The sequence below is a fragment of the Remersonia thermophila genome, chromosome 5 (genome assembly GCF_042764415.1).
Source record: "Remersonia thermophila strain ATCC 22073 chromosome 5, whole genome shotgun sequence".
Lineage (NCBI taxonomy): Eukaryota > Fungi > Ascomycota > Sordariomycetes > Sordariales > Chaetomiaceae > Remersonia > Remersonia thermophila.
Window position 1 is genome coordinate 3,034,515 of NC_092221.1, and position 18,412 is coordinate 3,052,926.

Here is an 18,412-nt window from a genome sequence, read left to right on the forward strand (position 1 = left end):
AGTTATCCGGCGTCATCACCGAAGTGAGGTCAAAATGCCTGACCTTGTGCCCAACCATGAAGTCGTGAGGCAGATTCTCTGGGAGTATTTTGCCCGCATCGATGTGGAGCCTCTGGAGCCGTCGGAGGAAGCCCTCTTGGCCGCGTGCAGAGGATTTCTCGTGATAGGAAAAGCCGTCCGGGGGAACGGTGCCCTGGTAGCTCTGAGTTAGCATGAGGGGGAGGGTATCGATATTGTGGCAGAGGAGCAACAGCAAACCATAGACATGACTGAGCCATGGCTCGCTAGGGACAGGGCGAAGAGGACGGAAAAGCTACTTGGCACTCTCGCCCAAGAGCTCTTCAGGAAGTCTGCTCTCAAGCTCATGGTGGGTACCCCTGCTCGGGCCCAGCGATACTAAACAGCAACAGCTTGTATCAGGGCATGCGTGGCTGAACAAGAAGGATGAAGGCAACACGATGCAGCCTGGGAGTTGAGGGCGTCGTTTGATGTGCATAAGTACTTCGTAGCAGAGCAGGGAACCTGCGCTAACCACAGCTCTACCAGTAATAATCACCTCTGACACTCTGACAGACCTATGACCGACGCCACGCCAACCGCCCGGCTACGCTTCATAGACTCCCTCCGCCTCCCACCACCCCTAATCATTGCTCACAACAACGCTCGCTGCGGCTTGATCGCTTTGCTTCCGCTCCCGCCGCTCGCGGCCAGGATATCATCCACGATAAGCCTCGCTACGTTCTTGCCCATCAACGCGCTAGTCTCCATGGTTGAGAGGAAGGCCTCGATGCCCGAGGTGTAGTAGACGCTGTCGCCGACGATCGGGTCTTGGAAGGTGGTACGCGGGGTGGTTTTGGGGTACGAATGGAACACCGTAGCCCTGTACCACGAGATGGGGCTGGAGCCGCCTGTGAAGGTGGACGGGACGGTGCCGCCGAGGAGGTTGCTGCTCAGAGTTGGTGAGTTCCTTGCCTCGGACGGAGGTGGCGGTGAGGTGGAAGACTCACCTAAGAAACGACGGCGTTACCGCCTCCGGCGAAAAGATCTTGTAAACGTTCTCCTGTTGGTTGGTCTCGGGGTTGGTGGCCTTTCCGAGGGTGCTGAGGCTCCAGAACCCGGGTTTGCCAACGCCGCCGGGGCCCGAGGTTGGCGTGTCCGTCTTGGCCAGGGTGGTCAAAACCGTGCCCGGCACGACGGCCCAACTCGGGAGGTTGAAGAAGCCTGGCTTGAACTTCTCCGTCGAGGTGAAAATGGTGACGTGGAGTTGCACGTAGTCGACCGTCTCAAGGGATGTCGAAAGCACATCCTCGCCGATCGAGATGCCGCTGAATTGGATAGGATTGGCGATGATGACGGTATCGAACGAGGTTGGATAGGCGGAGGGAGTACCCGGTTCGCTGCCGGAAGTGGTTTGGATCTCAAACTTGGTTCCGCTGGAGCTCTTGTCTATCGAGATCACAGCCGTGTCTAATTCGACATGAGCCTGCGACCTTTGCACCATCTCGTCGAAGATCTGCCAGTTGCCGCCTTCAACGGCGAGAGCGCCTTCGGCGGCGATGGAGCCCTGTGCTGTCAGCCAAAGACTCGCCGAGGCCCTCTAGAACATGTCACGTACCATGGCGTACAAACCGTGCATGTTTGCAAGATTTGAAGCATAGTTCACACGAGATAGCGACTGGATAAGTTCGTTTGCGTAGAGGGTGCCGACCTGAGAGAGAGAGAGAGAGAGAGTTAGCGGGTGCTGATTACATGCTGCGTAGGTTACTCACGCCATTCGCGGCCAGGAGCTGCTTGCCAGTCACTCCCGTCACCGCCGTCAGGTTAAGCTGGTCGGCTCTTTGGGTCAAGGATTCAAAGGGGAAGAACTGCGGTGTGTACATCTGAAGGAACTTTTCAATCGTCGCGGTGACCAGGTTCTTCGTCCTTTGGGGCGCCGTCAAGCCGTAGCGGAGGAGGATCTTCAGATCGGACCACCAGTCCGGATGGTTCTCGTTTATGGTAAAGACGAAGCCGTTGCCATCCCAGATGCCCGTAACGGGGCCGGAGCCGACATCTGGATCGCACGGGCTGAGGCCAAAGGCATTCATGGACTCGTACAGGATGTAATTGATGGGCACGAAGATGCTAGCTCCCTGCTCGAAGGGCTGGGCAGGGTCGTCGAAGGCATGGATGGTGATGGACCGACCACCGATGTGGTTCGTCTTCTCGAAGAGAGTGATGCTCACATTGACATCCGCCTCCGTGGCGAACTGGTTGAGGAAGTATGCCGCTGAGGACCCGGCCGGTCCAGCGCCTGTGGCGCGTCAGCGATGGGCCCGACAAGACCAGTCCAAGACTCGAAAACATAGGAGGTCAACCAACCGATAACGGCGATGTTGCGCTCGACAGATTGCGCAAAGACATATCCCAGACAGCCGGCAGCAGCAGTTGCTAGTCTGATATTCAACTTCATGATGGTAGCGGTGGCGTGATTTCAACCGGCGTGAAGAACAAGAAGCCTAGCAATCCCGCAGGTAAAGAAGAGGGACAGAGACTTCGCAGCCTCGAGAATGACAGAACCATCGAATGTTTAGTACATCCCAGGAAAGACTGGGCATTCGGCGATAGACCATGATACCAAAGCCTGCCTGTTGGCGCTGCTTTGGGTTGTTCTTATAATAGCTAGAGAATCGGCAGGCCATCCCACGGGCCAACCGCGGATATCAGCTTGGGCCAGGGTCCCTGACGTGATTTCATTGAGAGGTTATTCAGCTGCACCCTGCGACCAAGCCACGCAAGGGCATCCCCATCCCCCAGCCTGGCCTGAGATCATGAAGTTGACGCCATGCGCACTGGGTAGTCCGTGCCTTGGACCTGCGGCGTTGGAACTTGTAGAAACATAAAGGCTGGTTCACAGCATTCCTATCGGCGGGCGTTTCGGACATGGCCGTTGACAAAATAAGGGGTTGAATAGGGCAAAACGGGGATTGAATAGCAACTAGACTGCTGCAGGACGCTCCGCTAGCTTGCGTGCGTCCCGGCATCGCCGTTGTTCAGCCTACAGGGCGCTCCGTGTGGAGTTGTTTTTCCACGGCTATGTCACCCAAATACCTTACCTGGTACCTAGGTACGTGAGGTTAGGTAACCTGCCAGGCTACCTATGGTAGGGACGCACCCAACAAGGACGACCTGGGTACCACCTAGGTAGGTAACACAGTCAGCACCGAAGGGAGAAGAGGTCTTGGTGGAACGCAGCGCAGAAACCACACACCGCTTTCCGCCCTTGAAGGCAGGCGGGCAGGCTCTGAGGTGGCCCAAGCTTTCAGCATGTGGGGCAGCCCCTCCCCCCCCCCTGGCACTGGGCGACTCGACCCCTCCTCCAAAGCTGCTGCAATCCTGCCGCTTCCAAGGCTTCTCTTGGCATCTGGAACGCAGACCACCCAAAAAAAGTTGGAGGACCGACGGCAGCTCACCATCCAACATTCCTGACCTTCCACCAACCTCCTGCATCCCTTTCCCCTTCCAAGAACTGTTAGGCGAGACACGTACCGACAAAGTGCCGCCATGTCTGCCGCACAACTCCTCAATCCGAAAGCCGAGTCCAGGGTACGGCCCAAGTCTTGTTGGACTTCCTTCACCGCGAAGATTGGTGGGGGACGGGTAGCTGACAGCGGTGGTTGCAGAGACGGGCGGAGGCGCTGCGGGTCAACATCAGCGCCGGCGAGGGTCTCCAGGATGTGCTCAAGTCAAACCTGGGGCCGCTCGGCACCATCAAGATGTGCGTGGGCGACCAGAGGGTTGTTTGTTGTGGGCTTGGGATTGCGAGGCTAACCAGAGACATGCAGGCTTGTCGACGGAGCTGGCCAGGTACGCACGGTCTCGCCCAGCAAGAGAGACGACGAAGTCGATGATGCTGACGGCCGCTAGATCAAACTCACAAAGGATGGCAACGTTCTTCTCCGCGAGATGCAAATACAAAACCCGACGGCCGTCATGATTGCGCGTGCGGCCACGGCCCAGGACGACATCTGCGGCGACGGCACAACATCCGTGGTGCTGCTGGTGGGTGAGCTCCTGAAGCAGGCGGACCGCTACATTCAGGAGGGCCTCCACCCACGCATCATCACGGACGGTTTCGAGATTGCCAAGAACGAGGCCTTGAAGGTGCGTGTGCTCTTCTCTCGGGCGCCGGGGAACCGTCCATGCTGACAGGCGCAGTTCCTCGACAGCTTCAAGCTGCCTCGTGACATCGACCGCGAACTCCTCCTCTCCGTCGCCCGGACGTCCCTGGCCACCAAGCTCAGCGCCGGCCTCGCCCAGAAACTCACGCCCGATATCGTCGATGCCGTGCTCGCCATCTACCAGCCCCCGGCGAAGCCTGACCTTCACATGGTCGAGATCATGAAGATGCAACACCGCACCGCCTCGGACACGCAGCTCATCCGCGGTCTCGCCCTGGACCACGGCGCCCGGCATCCCGACATGCCCAAGCGCGTCGAGAACGCCTACATCCTGACGCTCAATGTCAGCCTCGAGTACGAAAAGTCCGAGATCAACTCGGGCTTCTTCTACTCGAGCGCCGAGCAGCGCGACAAGCTCGTCGAGAGCGAGCGCCGTTTCGTCGACGCCAAGCTCAAGAAGATTGTGGAGCTCAAGAAGCAGGTCTGCGGCAACGACCCCAACAAGAACTTTGTCATCATCAACCAGAAGGGCATCGACCCTCTCTCCCTCGACGTGCTGGCCAAGAACGGCATCCTCGCTCTGCGGCGCGCCAAGCGGAGGAACATGGAGAGGCTACAGCTCGTGTGCGGCGGCGTGGCCCAGAACAGCGTTGACGATCTCACCCCGGATGTCCTCGGCTGGGCGGGCCTCGTCTACGAGCAGCAGCTCGGCGAGGAGAAGTACACGTTTGTCGAGGACGTCAAGGAGCCCAAGTCGGTCACGATCCTCATCAAGGGCCCCAACCAGCACACCATCACCCAGGTCACGGATGCGGTGCGCGACGGCCTGCGCAGCGTCTACAACACCATCGTCGATAAGAGCGTGGTGCCCGGTGCCGGCGCGTTCCAGGTGGCTTGCGCAAACCACCTCAAGAGCGACGCCTTTGCGAAGACGGTCAAGGGCAAGGCCAAGTGGGGAGTGGAGGCTTTTGCGGATGCCCTGCTCATCATCCCCAAGACGCTGGCGGCCAACGCCGGCCTCGATGTCCAGGATGCCAGTACGTTACAGACTTTTTTTGTTTTCTTTCGCTTCCTCTTCAGCCCTTGATGCTAACCTTCTTGCAGTTGCTGCTCTTCAGTTTGAGCACCGCGACGGAAACGTTGTCGGCTTGGACCTGGCGACGGGCGAGCCCATGGATCCTACCTTGGAGGGCGTCTACGACTCCTTCAGGGTCCTGAGGAACTGCATTGCGTCGAGCTCGAGCATCGCCTCGAACCTGCTGCTGTGCGATGAGCTGCTGAAGGCGCGGCAGATGGGACGGTCAGGTGGGCCTGGTCCCGGCGCCGACGGACCGGAGGAGTAGGAGCCGTTCCGCCTGTAAAGGACAACCAGAGCAGAGACAACTGGAATAGACGCGATGGCGAATGTAGGCAGTATCTAATGTCCAAGTTATTTGGTTGTCAAGAGCGTTGCGGCGTCTGTTCTCTGTGACAGCCCAAGGAACGAAGCCGCATGGATGGGCGTTCCATCTCTTGTATGGTGGTGGGGCGCTTGTCCATTATTACCCCGCCAAAATTTTGTCCATGCAGAAGAATGTTGCTTCGTGAAAACCAAACAAACGCTACACTCGACGGTAAACAGCTTGCATTTGACGCAACAATGGCCCCCTACGACAGCGACTCCTCGGACGCCGAAGACGGCGACTACACCGAGACCAGCGTCCTCCTCGGGTACGCCTCGGAAGACCCGAATGGCGAAGAAGTCAGCCGCCTCGGCGGGAGCCCGGTACGTGTTGTGCCTGACTCGAGACGCCCTCTCACGGTGCCAGCTGCAGCATTCCACCGGGGGCTATTGCTAACGTGCAGCGGCCTCGCAGGACTGGCTCGACCCGAACGCGCCACCCTCGGCAGCTCTCGCGCGCTGCAAGGTCTGCAAGGACATGATGGTGCTGCTGCTTCAGCTCAACGCCGAGCTGCCAGACCGCTTTCCCGGGCACGAGCGGAGGTTGTATGTGTTCAGCTGCAGGCGAAAGAGCTGCCGGAGGAAGGAGGGCAGCATCCGGGCGCTGAGGGGTGTGCGCGTCTCCGAGACGGCGGCTGCGACAACCCAACAGGCCAAAGAAGCGTCGGCGACCCCGGCGCCGCCGCCTCCCTCCACGGGGCTCGGCGAGGCTCTCTTTGGAGTCAAGCCAGCCTCCGCCACAGCAGCAGCGGCCGGTGCGAGAGTCAATCCCTTTGCGTCGCCGTCTGCCGCTGCGGGCAACGCTAGCAACAACCCCTTCGCTCCCAAGCCAACAACGCCGGCAAACCCGTTTGCGGCCCAGCCGGCTTCCCCCAGCGCGCAACCCGCGACACCCGCCTCCGCAAGCACAAGCACAAACACAAATGAAACCGCCGCCTCTAACCTCCCACATACCTTCGCAAGCGCCCTCTCTCTGAACAACGACGCTTCCTCCTCCTCCTCCTCCTCCTCCTCCTCCTCCTCCCAACCCGTTACCCACGGCCCGCCTCCACCCCCCGAACCGTGGCCCTCTGCCCTCCCCAACCCCTACCCCATCCGCTGGCTCTCCGACGTCGACTACGAAACCCTCGACCCCATCAGGCTCCCCGCGGTGCCCCAGCGCACGACGGCCGACGTGATGGACCTCGACGGGGGCGAGGGCTCGTCGTCGGGCGGCGGCAAGGAGGACAAGGAGGTGTTCGAGTCGAGCATGGACGCGACCTTTCAGAAGTTTGCCGACCGGGTGGGCCAGAACCCGGAGCAGTGCGTGCGCTACGAGTTTGGCGGGCAGCCGCTGCTGTACAGCAAGGCGGACGCGGTGGGGAAGCTGCTTCACCCGTCGTCCTCCTCGGGCAGCGAAAAGGTCCAGACGACCAAGGGCATCCCGAGGTGCGGGAGCTGCGGCGCCGCGAGGGTGTTTGAGGTGCAGCTCACCCCCCACGCGATCCAGGAGCTCGAGGCCGACGAGGACGGCATGGACGGCATGGACTGGGGCACCATCATCGTGGGCGTCTGCGAGAGGGATTGCCAGGAGAGGGGCCAGAAGGTGAACGAGGCGGGATACTTGGAGGAGTGGGCGGGCGTGCAGTGGGAGGAGTTGACGGTGAAGAGGCAGTAGTAGCACGAGTACGTAGCAGCAGTATGTGGGACCTGACAGGTAAAAAGAGAGGCCGCAGGGAAAATGGGGTGAAAAAAAATGCAAAATGTCGGCTCGAGCTATGTTGCCATCCTGTCGGGAATGCCGTCGTGTCTCCCTCGGTTACGCTCCCCTTTGTTCATCCGTGTTGGATTGCTACGAGGCAGTTCATGGACCACAAGAAGAAGAGGATAAGCTTTCGGGTCAGGTCATGTCGTCATATTGGCATCGGCGCTCTCAAGGAGGCCGTCCTGTCTACCTCTCCCGCGTCCATCCGTAGAGACACAAACCCCCCTTGCAACCCAGTCGCGGCGTGACCGTGCCGCTGTTATCCACCCGTAAACGCCAAAGCTTGTTTTTCTGTTCGCCTTCAGATGCAAAGAATCGCCGCCGGTTGAGAAACACGCGGTCCGTTCCCAAATAATGTATCTCATCATCTCCCTTCTTCTTTCTCTCTTGTTCACCGCTGCGCCCCGCTCTCTACGCCTCGCCTTCCCACGCCCTCCTGATAACCCGGGAGAACATGTCCACCGACACCTCCTCGCGAATCTCGGTCTTCTTGGCCTCGTTGTCCGGGTTGGCAGGAATCAGCACGGTGGCGCCGTCCTCGCTGACCTTCCACCGGCACGTTTCGGTGGCAAACTTCTTGACGGCCTCGGCGTCGTCAAGGCCGAGCCACGCCTCGAGGACATCAACCTGCACCTCGCGAAACGCCTGGCTCACCAGCTGGGCGATGCGCACGCGGATCGTCTCCTCGAACCCGGCGATGTCGGTCGTCAGATCAGCGTAGATGTCATCGCTGTCGAGCGTGGCCCAGAAGCGCGCGTACTGGGCGCCTTCGAGCTGCGCGTTGAGCACGCGGAGCTTGGCCACGGCCTCGGTCAGGTCCGAGGTGCTGTTGGGCCCCGGGTTGGACTGGGAAGGGGAGAGAAGGTGCAGGGCCAGGTCGAACTGCGGGGAGGGGAATTGCGTCATGGCCTTGACGAGGATGTTGGTGATCACTTCATCCTTGATCCGGTCCGGGTTGAGCTGGTAGCTTGTGTGCGGTACGGGTTAGTAACGATGCTGCACGACCGATCACGGCGACACCAAGAGGATGGGATAGAATTCCTGCATCAGATAGAGCTAATAGATACCACATTTGCGGCGGGGTAATTCGGCCCCGGCCACTTTCGGGCTAATAGGAAACGTTGACTTGATCATCACGAGAGGAAGATGGGTGGCGAAAAGCCAAAGAGAGAGAGGGGGAAGACGACGAGGAAGGGTACTCACAGCTTGAGCAACGCCCGGTTGGCGTTGCAATCGCAGAACTTCTGCTCACATTGTTGCTGAAGGTAGGCCTCGAGGACCTCGGCCGCCTGCGGGTTGTACCGCTCGAGGCCGTTGATTATGTTGCGGATCTGCTCTGGCCGCTCCTGGGGATCTTCGCCGTTCATGTTGGGCGAAGGGGGGGAAGAAGAGGTTGGTGGGCGTGGGGTTTGCCGGAGGAAAAATCGCTTCGGTCTTTGGTTTGGGGATTTTGCTTCAACCCTCGAGGAGCAAAAGTGGGGCTTGCATTTTCCCTTGTTCGATTTTGTGTGGTGACCGGAAGCAGACTAGCGCCGAAAGTGGGACGCCAAGTCCCAACCTGAGAAGGGTTGGCTTGGGCGTTGGAGCTCCACCTGCAAGTCATGTGCTTCCGCGCTGGGTTCGTGCAGGCGCACTCACGTCATAGGTTCATGTCAAGCCAGTCAAGCCATCCATTGGGTTTCGTCTGCTCGTCACCTTAGAGATGGGACGGAGACTGTTGAGCATGGCGATTGCCGGTCACCGAAAACACCGGTATACTTGACATCTTTAACCTCTATTGACCCTTTCTCTCCGGCCATGATTATGCAAAGTCACGATTGTGGTGAAATGACGTCCTGAGACGTTCGTTGCCTCGAATCTTTTTCTTCTCTTTTGCTTTGCCCTCGGTTCGCCTATTTTGAGGGCTAGACGGCCGCGGAACCATGGGAAGCCCGGCAAAGAAGCGAAAGCTGAATTCTGATGTCAACCCAAAGTCAGGTCCAACGCGAGGCCTCGAGTATTTTTTTGCGAAACAGAGGGCGGCAACAACACCGGACCCCGCCTCCAACCAAGCTGCTCCGGCCCAGCCGGCAGCAAGCAAAGAGACATTGACGGACGAAGAGCTGGCCCGTAAGCTGCAGGCGGAATGGGATGCCGAGGCCAGAAAGAGCTCGAGCAGCTCGGCCCGGAGCACTCCCAAAGCGTCAGCCCAGGACCCCATGCCCGCTGCACAACCGGCGCCAACCTCGCAGACTGTCACATCTCGGTCACTACAGCCATTGCAGGCGTCCGAGCCGAGCCAGCCCGCTGGTAACAGGATGACGCTGTCACTTTCGTCGGCTGCTGCGTCAGAAGACCAGGTCACAGCCTCCCTTCCCCTCGACGAGAGCCCGCTTGTCTTCGACCCTGCAAAGTACCTCCCACGGTTGCAGGCATCATGGGCCGCCGAGGGTGGCACTGCGTCGTATTCCCTGCTTACACGATGTTTTGTTCTGGTCAATGCCACCTCGAGCCGCATCAAGATCGTCGACACGCTGGTCAACTGCCTGCGGATCCTGATAGAGGGCGACCCCTCCAGCCTGCTTCCGGCCGTCTGGCTGGCGACAAATGCCATTTCGCCGCCCTATATTTCCATGGAGCTTGGGTTGGGTGGTTCTGCCATATCCAAGGCGCTAAAGCAGGCGTGCGGCCTTGACAACAGGGCTCTCAAGGCCCTATATGACCGGCTTGGTGATCCGGGCGACGTCGCGTTCGAGGCCAAGAAAAAGGCGAGCTTTACCCTGCGCAAACCCAAGCCGCTGTCTATTCAAAGCGTTTTTGAATCCTTGGTCAAGATCTCCAAGGCTCAAGGACCAGGAAGCGGTGACGTGAAGCAGAGACTTGTGGACAGGCTGCTGCAGGATGCACGGGGTGGCGAGGAGAGCCGATACATCGTCAGGACGCTCTGCCAGCACGTAAGGGCTCGTTTTTGCTTTTGCACGGTCTTTCACAAGTGCATGCTAATGGTCTGCAGCTCCGCATCGGTGCGGTCAAGACGACGATGCTCATCGCCCTTTCGCGAGCATTCCTCTTGTCGAAACCTCCAGGGTCCGACTTTCCCACAAGAGACCCGAAGGAACTGGCAAGGCTGAAGAAAGACGAGCTGGTCGAAGTGTGGACCAAGGCCGAAGAGCTCGTCAAGGCCTCGTACGCGCGCCATCCCGACTACAACGACCTCGTCCCCGTGTTGCTGGAGACTGGCATTTCAGACGAACTCGTGATCCGCTGCGGACTCACCCTGCACATCCCCCTGCGACCCATGCTGGGAAGCATCACTCGAGACCTCTCGGAGATGCTCACGAGGCTGCAGGGCCGAGAGTTTGCCTGCGAATACAAGTACGACGGACAACGAGCGCAGGTCCACTGCGACGAGCGCGGCAAGGTTTCCATCTTCTCTCGCCATCTCGAGCTCATGACGGACAAGTACCCCGACCTCGTCGCTCTGATGCCCAAGGTCCGGGGCGACGGCATCGAAAGTTTCATTCTGGAAGGCGAAGTGGTGGCCGTTGACCGAGCGACGGGCGAGCTGAAGAACTTCCAGACATTGTCCAACCGCGCTCGGAAGGACGTGGCCATCGGCAGCATCACCATCGACGTCTGCCTGTTTGCCTTCGACCTGATGTACCTCAACGGCCAGTCCCTGCTTGACCAGCCGTTCCGGCATCGGCGGGACCTGCTAAGGTCGCTCTTTGTCGAGATACCACATCACTTCACATGGGTCAAGAGCCTCGACGCCACTTCGCAGGATTCGGAGGCCGTGCTGGAGTTCTTCAAGGCCGCCCTCGAAAGCAAGTGCGAGGGCATCATGGTCAAGACTCTGGATAACCCGTCCGCGGAGCCACCGGATTCCCGCGACAAAGAGGAACAGGAAGCGTCCGATTCCAAACGGGCCCCAACGACCAGCAAAGCTCGCAAGCCCCAACGAAACACCACTACCGAATCGGCCCACCAAGACTCGCCTGCACCAGCCCCAAAGCCCCGCCGCAAACCCCTCTTGGCCACGTACGAACCGGACAAGCGCCTTGAGTCCTGGCTCAAAGTCAAGAAGGACTACTCGGCGTCTTCAGACACCCTCGACCTCGTCCCCATCGCCGCTTGGCACGGCCAGGGGCGCAAGGCCAAGTGGTGGTCGCCCATTCTGCTGGCCGTGCGCAACGATGCGACGGGCTGTCTCGAGGCCGTGTGCAAGTGCATGTCCGGCTTCACGGACGCGTTCTACAAAGCGAACAGGGCCTTTTACGACGACGGGAGCGGCGAGGACGGCAGCGGGGAGCCCCAAAACACGCACCATGCGAAGCCCGGGTTTGTCGAGTACAGCGGCCCGCTGCCCGATGTGTGGTTCGAGCCCTGCGAGGTATGGGAGGTGGCGTTTGCGGATATTACCGTTAGCCCGGTGTACACCGCGGCGATAGGGCTCGCGGTGGAGGATCGCGGGTTGAGCCTACGGTTCCCGAGGTTTATTCGGAAGCGCGAGGATAAGGGCGTTGAGGAAGCCAGCACGAGCGAAGACCTCGCGGGGTTGTACGGAAAGCAACAGGCCAAGGGACCTGCGGCGCCAGGGGGAAAGGGGATGGGTGCAGAGGTAGCGGACCAAGACCTGGCGATGGACAATGGCGAGGAGGAAGAGTGAGGAGCTACAACTGTCACATCATGGGCTTCTTCTTGCCGTCTGGCTGGCTATCCTACATCTCTCCGTTACCTTCCTGTCCACCGCCGCTGCCACCTAGTCCCGCCAAGCGCGATACACGATCCGGCAGCCATACTTCTCCCCCTTCTTCAGCAGCATCTGGTTCTTCCACTCGTCCACGTTGCACGCGTTGACATAGCGGCTCGGCTCAACGCAGAAACCGCTGCGCGCGCCCCTCGCCGGCAGCCCGTTCACCGCAGGCACATCGATGTACTTGCCCGTGTAGAACTGGAAGGCGGGCTCCGTGCTCAGCACCTCGAGGTGCACGCCCGACTCGGGATGACGCGCCGTGACCAGCTTGGTCAGCGGCAGGCCGCGCGTGTCGATGGGCACGGTCGAGGGAGCCTCGTTCACGACGAAGCAGTCGTCAATGTCGGGCTCCTGGGCGCCGAGGACAAACGGCTCGCCGCCCGCGGGGACCTTGCTGAAGACGGCGGGGCCGCCGGTCGGGATGCCGCCGTCGTCGACGGGGAGGTAGACGTTGGTGGCGAGGGTGACGACGGTGCCCTCGATGGACGGGCCGTTGGTCAGGTTGAAGTAGCTGTGGGCTCGGTCAGCAAGCCTTGCCGCGCTCTCTTTCGGGCCTGTAAAGAGAGAGAGAGAGAGAGAGAGAGACAAAAAACTCACGAGTGGTTGGTCATGTTGATCACCGTCTCCTCCGCCCCATCAACAAGCTCCGCCTCGTACTCAATTCCCAACACCACCGCCTCCTTGCCCTCCGGCGTCTTCTGCTTCCCCACCGTGTACACGACGCTCGCCGCGACCGTGCCGGGGAACCCCTCGTCCCCATCCTCGCTCAGCAGCGTGAACTTGACGCTCTCCCCGCCCTCGAAGCTCCCCACCTCGGGGATCTCCCGGACGCCCACCGGCACCGGGCCCTGCCAGACCCTCTTGCCCCAGCCCACGACGCCGCCGTGCAGGTTGTTGGGGCCATTGTTGGCAGCAAGCGCGTACGACTTGCCGCCGTTGAGGCTGTCGAGCTGGGCGTTCTTGATGCGGTTGGCCACGCGCCCGATGGTCTCGCCGTAGTACGGGCCGTTGAACGCCTCGTAGTCGGCCTGCGAGTTGAAGCCCTGGACGATGTTGATGCCGCCGACGTTGAGGGACTGGATGATGGCGCCGAGGGGGAGGAAGGTGACGGGCGTGTCGGCCATTTTGGATCAGATTGCGGCGCTTCGGCTCTTCACAATTGCCTCTCTTGTTTGGGATTGTGTTTTGCTTTTGGGGGGGGGGAAGGGAGGGGAGGTTGAGGTGGTAAATGTGGGGGGGTTCCGGGTGGCAGTGATGTCAGAGGGGAGAGCTCCGAGAATCGACGACAAAGGAGGGGCGCGAGCTCCTTCTTAGGCTTTCGCCCGGCCGCGAGGTGGGAGCCATTGGCACGACACCATCGTCGGAATCCTCATCCGGCGCTCCGAAACAGAGGCCGTGATTCTGCGGGAAAGCTTGCGACTCACATGACGGTCACGACGGGATACAGCATTCAGCCTATTTTGGCGGGACGAGGCGAGATGCCCCTCTTTTGGTGGAGAGGCTGGTCTTATTTCCCGCTACTTAGCTTGGCTGTGGAGAACCGGTTGCGTTTGGTTTGCGTTCTTGTTCCACCAACACGCTCCCGTCTGCTCAGGGCCTTTGATGGACAACCTGGGAAGATCCCAGGTCAGCGTCGAAAAAAAAAAAAGAAAAAAAGGACAAAAAACAAGCACAAGCAAAAATAACATACAACACCAGGGATTCGCTGGTCGTCACCGACCCAACTACTAGTCTGGCCCTTACTGGCTTATCTAGGGGAGAGCGGACGGGATCCCGAGCTTTCCAGTAGGTATGGCCGTATGTGCTAGGTTGGTGGGGGACGGCGGCTTAAGAATGGAAGGGGGTAGGTAAGCTTGAAGGTGTGGCGGGGGTTAGGAGGCATGGAAAACCGATGACGACGGCCTCCTAACACCCATTCCCAGGACGTTCCCGCTGAGAAGAAACATGCTCTACAACCAATGACAGAGTCAAATCAATAGCCTCATCCAACCTCCGTCTTCGTCCCAAAACCTCTTAGGCGTATTCGTGTCGGTTGCATTGCGACAGGGACCCCGTGAACCCCTGAACACACGCCAGACCAAGGCAGATAATCGCCGTGGCAAAGTCCCAAGCAATACCATCCTCACGTAGTCAGCTATTCAACAAAACACGTGGTACGCCCGCGGATCCCTCACAACCTTCCTCCCAGATCTTGTAAGGTATTCAGTCGTCTCCCATGTCCTGGTGGACTTCCCGGAGCTCGTCCTTCATGGAAACGCGTGGTGCAAACGCCAACAGACCCCTCTCGTCCTCGCAGGAATGTAGGTATCAGTCACCAGCGGCAAGGAGGAAGAGAGCGGCAACTCACGTCTAGCCCACCAGCCGGCTCCGCCGTGGCCAGTGCCGACTTTGACATCGCCCACAACGCCGCGTGGTTACCCATGCGGCTCAGGGCCCATCTCTCCATGGGCTCGACCATCGCCCGTTGTTTGCTGCATCGTGCTCTGGAGCGCCTCCCTCTCGCCCATGGAGCCTTGGAACGTGCGGATGGGCCCGTTTGAGGGTCCTGGAGTCATGACGTGGCGGGTTCTAAGCACCGGGAATCACGTCCCATGGAATCAGTGACTGCAGAGGCGGCGGGTCTGACGTGGTGGTATTCAGCATGTCCGGCCAGGACGAATGCTGACATTTCTCCGGGGCTGCCTCTGAGGGCATCTGCCGCGGGGCTCGAGGAACATTGTTCTCGCGCATTGGCGTTCGGCGGTCGTGGATTCGGCGCCTGCGACCAGCCCTCCGCCGGCTACTTGCTCCGGTCATCTTGAAGCCTCCGTGATGTTTGCAGGGAGGTTGTAGAGGCCATTCGCCGGGGGGCTACCGCTGCCATATGGGTTAGATCGCGCTGGATACGGAAACATGGGATGCCGAGCGTGACATGCTTGAAGAATGCACACGGTCTCACGGACAGGAGAAGGACAGATCGGTATTGGTTGACCGTCCGGCAGGGATTGTCTGTTGTATAAGAGTCTCCTCCAGTGAACCCATATGAACAAAGCATTTTACACGACGTGTCCAATCATGTTGAACAGCAGAAGCTCCTGGAGGTCCCCTACGATCTCGGTTTCCCGTGGGGATATTAGGGAAGCCAATTCCATGGTATGATCGTCTCGGTCTGCGGCCCTCGCCATGCTTCTGTTCTCGCGGGCAGATTAGCACAATATCCCTTCCTTTCCCCTTAACTACGGAGTAGACCACGACAGAGCAGACCTGAGAGGGGAAGACCCCCTCGCATCGGACCGGAGGATGGGCATTCAGAGAGGCGAGAGAGCCCCTTAACAAGGCTGGGCGGGCGGGCCGGACTTCCAAGGGCGTTGACGACGACGGCGTCACCCAAAATCCCGGCGGCCAGGCTCATCTACGTCAGGTTGTCATTGGGCTCATTGACGCCAAAGCTGTCGCCGCCGCGCATGCTGTTACGTCTACCTGACGCAGGTAACACCATGCCCATAGAATCACCAATATATCGACGGCTTTGAGCAGGCGAATCGCCAGGTCGGGGCTGCAGCTTCATCCGCCAAGAAAAAGAGAGAGGTTCGCAGAATGCGACTAGGCGTTGAGCTCTTAATTTACCACCCTCGTCGCTACGGACGTCCTGCCAACTCAGCTCGCAACCGATGGCCCTCTAATGTGTAGGTTGTTCAGAACCCCGAGACAGACTTACACCATGTACCGAGCCCAACGACGCTAATGTCTCCGAATGTTATAAGGTGCCAGCCGGAACCTTTGTCACGGCATGACCTGATCTCAGGCGACGAGCTCGCGCAAGTTCCACCGACGTCGGCTCCGGACCGGCGGCATTTCTTGGCAGGCCGATCACAACCGGGAGAAGTGGGGCGTGGGTCGGGACGGGCCGCGCCCGGACGTGCGGGGGGGACTTGGCTGTCGGCGAAGCGGACCCACATGCCCGCCGATTCGGGGTTGATGGGTTGCCATTGTGACCCGAGGTGAGCAACATGTGTGCGGTGTAAAGAATGGGAACTGGGGGAAAAGGTTACGATCACCCGAGTAACGCTGTGGAGAAGTTGCATGGCAAAACGAGCGCGCGGCGGCTGAGAAAGCCACTCGTCCCCCGGCAAGACCTGAGACCCGGTTTGTCGCGCGGTCCTCCTCCGGGCCTGAGCTCTTGTCCCGTATGCCTTGTCTCCAGCTGTTTTTCTCGCGTCTTTTCCACCATCACGAAAAGCATTTGTGACTTGCGACTTGTACAGCTGCACCCTTGGCGAGGCTGTGTCGTTGGCGTTTGTGAAGCTCAGGTGGAACCTCGAACCTGGCGCTGTAGCGCTGCATTGGTTTGATCGCCCTGCCCCCGGGTTTTCATAGGTAGGAAGGCCTCGTCAGCCAGTTCCTTATTCTTTTCGGCAGCACCTTTCGGGCGATTTCACCTTGATTGGCCTTGGGACCCTTCTTGCCGGGCTTCACGTTCCAAGCACACACAGCAAATCTCAGCACCACCCCATCCCGAGGCTCCTGGGTGCTGGATGAAGGCAGTAGGAAGTCTAGTAGACCGTTCATTTCCAAGCAGTACACAATAAGAAACAATCCTGCCTCCAACAGCGTGTGCTCTTTGTAACAACATGTGTGGGTGTGGGACAAAACACGCAACTGGAACTCGGGCAAATGTGTCGATGTGGAAGACACCTAGTGAGAGACATTTTAGTCTCTGCGTGTAGAGGGAGCACGGATTTGGGTCGTTTGTGTGATAACGATGGCAGGAAACGGCCTCGAGGAGCTCGCTGCGACTCGTGGCCAAGAAGCCAAGGGGGACGACGTGCGCGTGCTACTATATAACTAACCTTAACCCAGGGCCATCTGCACTCTCCATTGAGCTGTCGACATTGACGACGACGACAACAGTCCTCCACCTTCAGCAAAGGTGTTGTTCATTTCGTTCGTCAAAAAACGTCATGCCGACATAGAAAAGTGCGAAACCATTCCCGGCCCCCCCTATTTCCCGGTTGGCATCTCCCACGGAAGGCTGGCCCAGATCGAAGAGGGCACAAGATAAGAATAAGCACTGGGAGAAGAGTGGGGCTGATGTCGTAGGGCCTCCTCCCTCCTCCCTCAGAACTGTGGTATCGAACGAGATTGCGCACGGTTAACATGGAGATGCGTTTGTCCAGTCCTTTTTGACGGATGCATCGGCTACCCAGCCGGAAAGATTGTCGGCCCGGTCTTCGTTGAAGCCTCCCGGCCGGCCCCGCATTCCGAGACCGGCCATGGCAGGTCCGGCATTGTCGGCTCCGACTCTGGACATGACCAAGCTTCCAGAAGCGGGTCTGATGATGCAACGGAAACCTTCTTAAAGCTCACGTCAGCCACCACCACCATCCAACCAAATAAAAGAAAAATAGTGAAGGAGAACGCTTCTGTCCTTTTTTTTTTTCATTTTTTTTTTTTTTTTCAAACGAGATAGCAATCCTTGTCACTCCGGATCACCGATCAACCCCTCCACCACCATGGCCGACAACGAAATCTTCCAATACTCCATCGTCTCGGCCCTCATGGACGGCGTCGCCTCGCACGGCACGCCCATCTCGCGCGTCCTCGCCCACGGCGACCACGGCCTCGGCACCTTCCGGAACATGGTCGGCGAGATGATTGTGCTCGACGGCGAGGTGTACCAGATGAAGGCCGACGGCACCGTCGTCCACGTCGCCGACCCGGAGCGGACGGTCACGCCGTTTGCCACCGTCACGCGCTTCCGCCCCTCGGTACGCACGCGCGCCGCGCTGCAAGGCAAGGCCGGCCTGGCGGGCCTTCTGGCCCGTCTGTTCCCCGCTGCCCGGAACCACTTTCTCGCGGTGCGGCTGGACGGGGTGTTTCGCCTCAAGGTGCGCACGGCCGGCGGGCAGGCGGAGCCCCGGGAGGGCATGGTCAGCGTGGCCTCGCGGCAGACGGTGCATGCGCTGGACGGCGTCAAGGGGACCGTGGTGGGGTTTCGGTGCCCCGAGTACGTCATGGGCGTCAACGTGGCGGGGGATCATTTTCACTTCATCAGCGAGGATCGGCAGAAGGGCGGGCACATCTTGGAGCTCGAGACGGAGGGGGAGGTGGAGGTCGCGGCGGCCCAGATGTCGAGGTTTCACCTGGAGCTGCCGACCGAGGATGACGAGTTTAACGAGGCCGAGCTGAAGCTGCAGGCCCAGGGGATCAAAGACGTCGAGGGATGAGCTCGTCACGGGGGTTCAGAGGCATAGGATGAAGGAGCTTCTTCTACAGAGCTATGCAGGGAGGGGAAGAAGAAGAAGAAGGAGGAAGAGCAAGAGGAGGAGGAGATGAAGAGGAAAGGAAATCCG

General features: G+C 59.5%; 7 protein-coding genes across 7 annotated transcripts; 4 read left to right on the plus strand and 3 right to left on the minus strand.

Moving 5' to 3' along the window:
- Positions 1-651: 651 nt before the first annotated feature.
- VTJ83DRAFT_6068 (uncharacterized protein) lies at positions 652-2,452 on the minus strand (the record flags this gene model as incomplete). The annotated part of the gene is made up of 5 exons (XM_071012738.1): positions 652-946; positions 1,008-1,564; positions 1,616-1,708; positions 1,770-2,293; positions 2,362-2,452. 5 exons carry the CDS (start codon positions 2,450-2,452, stop codon positions 652-654), a joined length of 1,560 nt encoding a protein of 519 aa, XP_070865443.1.
- A 1,091-nt stretch (positions 2,453-3,543) lies between these two features.
- On the plus strand, positions 3,544-5,503 carry VTJ83DRAFT_6069 (uncharacterized protein; the record flags this gene model as incomplete). Its single annotated transcript, XM_071012739.1, has 6 exons — positions 3,544-3,585; positions 3,663-3,757; positions 3,825-3,846; positions 3,907-4,143; positions 4,198-5,197; positions 5,265-5,503. The coding sequence occupies 6 exons, from the start codon at positions 3,544-3,546 to the stop codon at positions 5,501-5,503; spliced, it is 1,635 nt and encodes a 544-aa protein (XP_070865444.1).
- Positions 5,504-5,799: 296 nt separating this feature from the next.
- Positions 5,800-7,258, plus strand: VTJ83DRAFT_6070 (uncharacterized protein; the record flags this gene model as incomplete). Its single annotated transcript, XM_071012741.1, has 2 exons — positions 5,800-5,925; positions 6,017-7,258. 2 exons carry the CDS (start codon positions 5,800-5,802, stop codon positions 7,256-7,258), a joined length of 1,368 nt encoding a protein of 455 aa, XP_070865445.1.
- Positions 7,259-7,756: 498 nt separating this feature from the next.
- On the minus strand, positions 7,757-8,712 carry VTJ83DRAFT_6071 (uncharacterized protein; the record flags this gene model as incomplete). The annotated part of the gene is made up of 2 exons (XM_071012742.1): positions 7,757-8,312; positions 8,549-8,712. The coding sequence occupies 2 exons, from the start codon at positions 8,710-8,712 to the stop codon at positions 7,757-7,759; spliced, it is 720 nt and encodes a 239-aa protein (XP_070865446.1).
- A 555-nt stretch (positions 8,713-9,267) lies between these two features.
- On the plus strand, positions 9,268-11,993 carry VTJ83DRAFT_6072 (uncharacterized protein; the record flags this gene model as incomplete). Its single annotated transcript, XM_071012743.1, has 2 exons — positions 9,268-10,278; positions 10,338-11,993. The coding sequence occupies 2 exons, from the start codon at positions 9,268-9,270 to the stop codon at positions 11,991-11,993; spliced, it is 2,667 nt and encodes an 888-aa protein (XP_070865447.1).
- A 93-nt stretch (positions 11,994-12,086) lies between these two features.
- On the minus strand, positions 12,087-13,204 carry VTJ83DRAFT_6073 (uncharacterized protein; the record flags this gene model as incomplete). Its single annotated transcript, XM_071012744.1, has 2 exons — positions 12,087-12,591; positions 12,678-13,204. The coding sequence occupies 2 exons, from the start codon at positions 13,202-13,204 to the stop codon at positions 12,087-12,089; spliced, it is 1,032 nt and encodes a 343-aa protein (XP_070865448.1).
- A 4,368-nt stretch (positions 13,205-17,572) lies between these two features.
- On the plus strand, positions 17,573-18,286 carry VTJ83DRAFT_6074 (uncharacterized protein; the record flags this gene model as incomplete). Its single annotated transcript, XM_071012745.1, has 1 exon — positions 17,573-18,286. The coding sequence occupies one exon, from the start codon at positions 17,573-17,575 to the stop codon at positions 18,284-18,286; it is 714 nt and encodes a 237-aa protein (XP_070865449.1).
- Between the last annotated feature and the right edge of the window lie 126 nt (positions 18,287-18,412).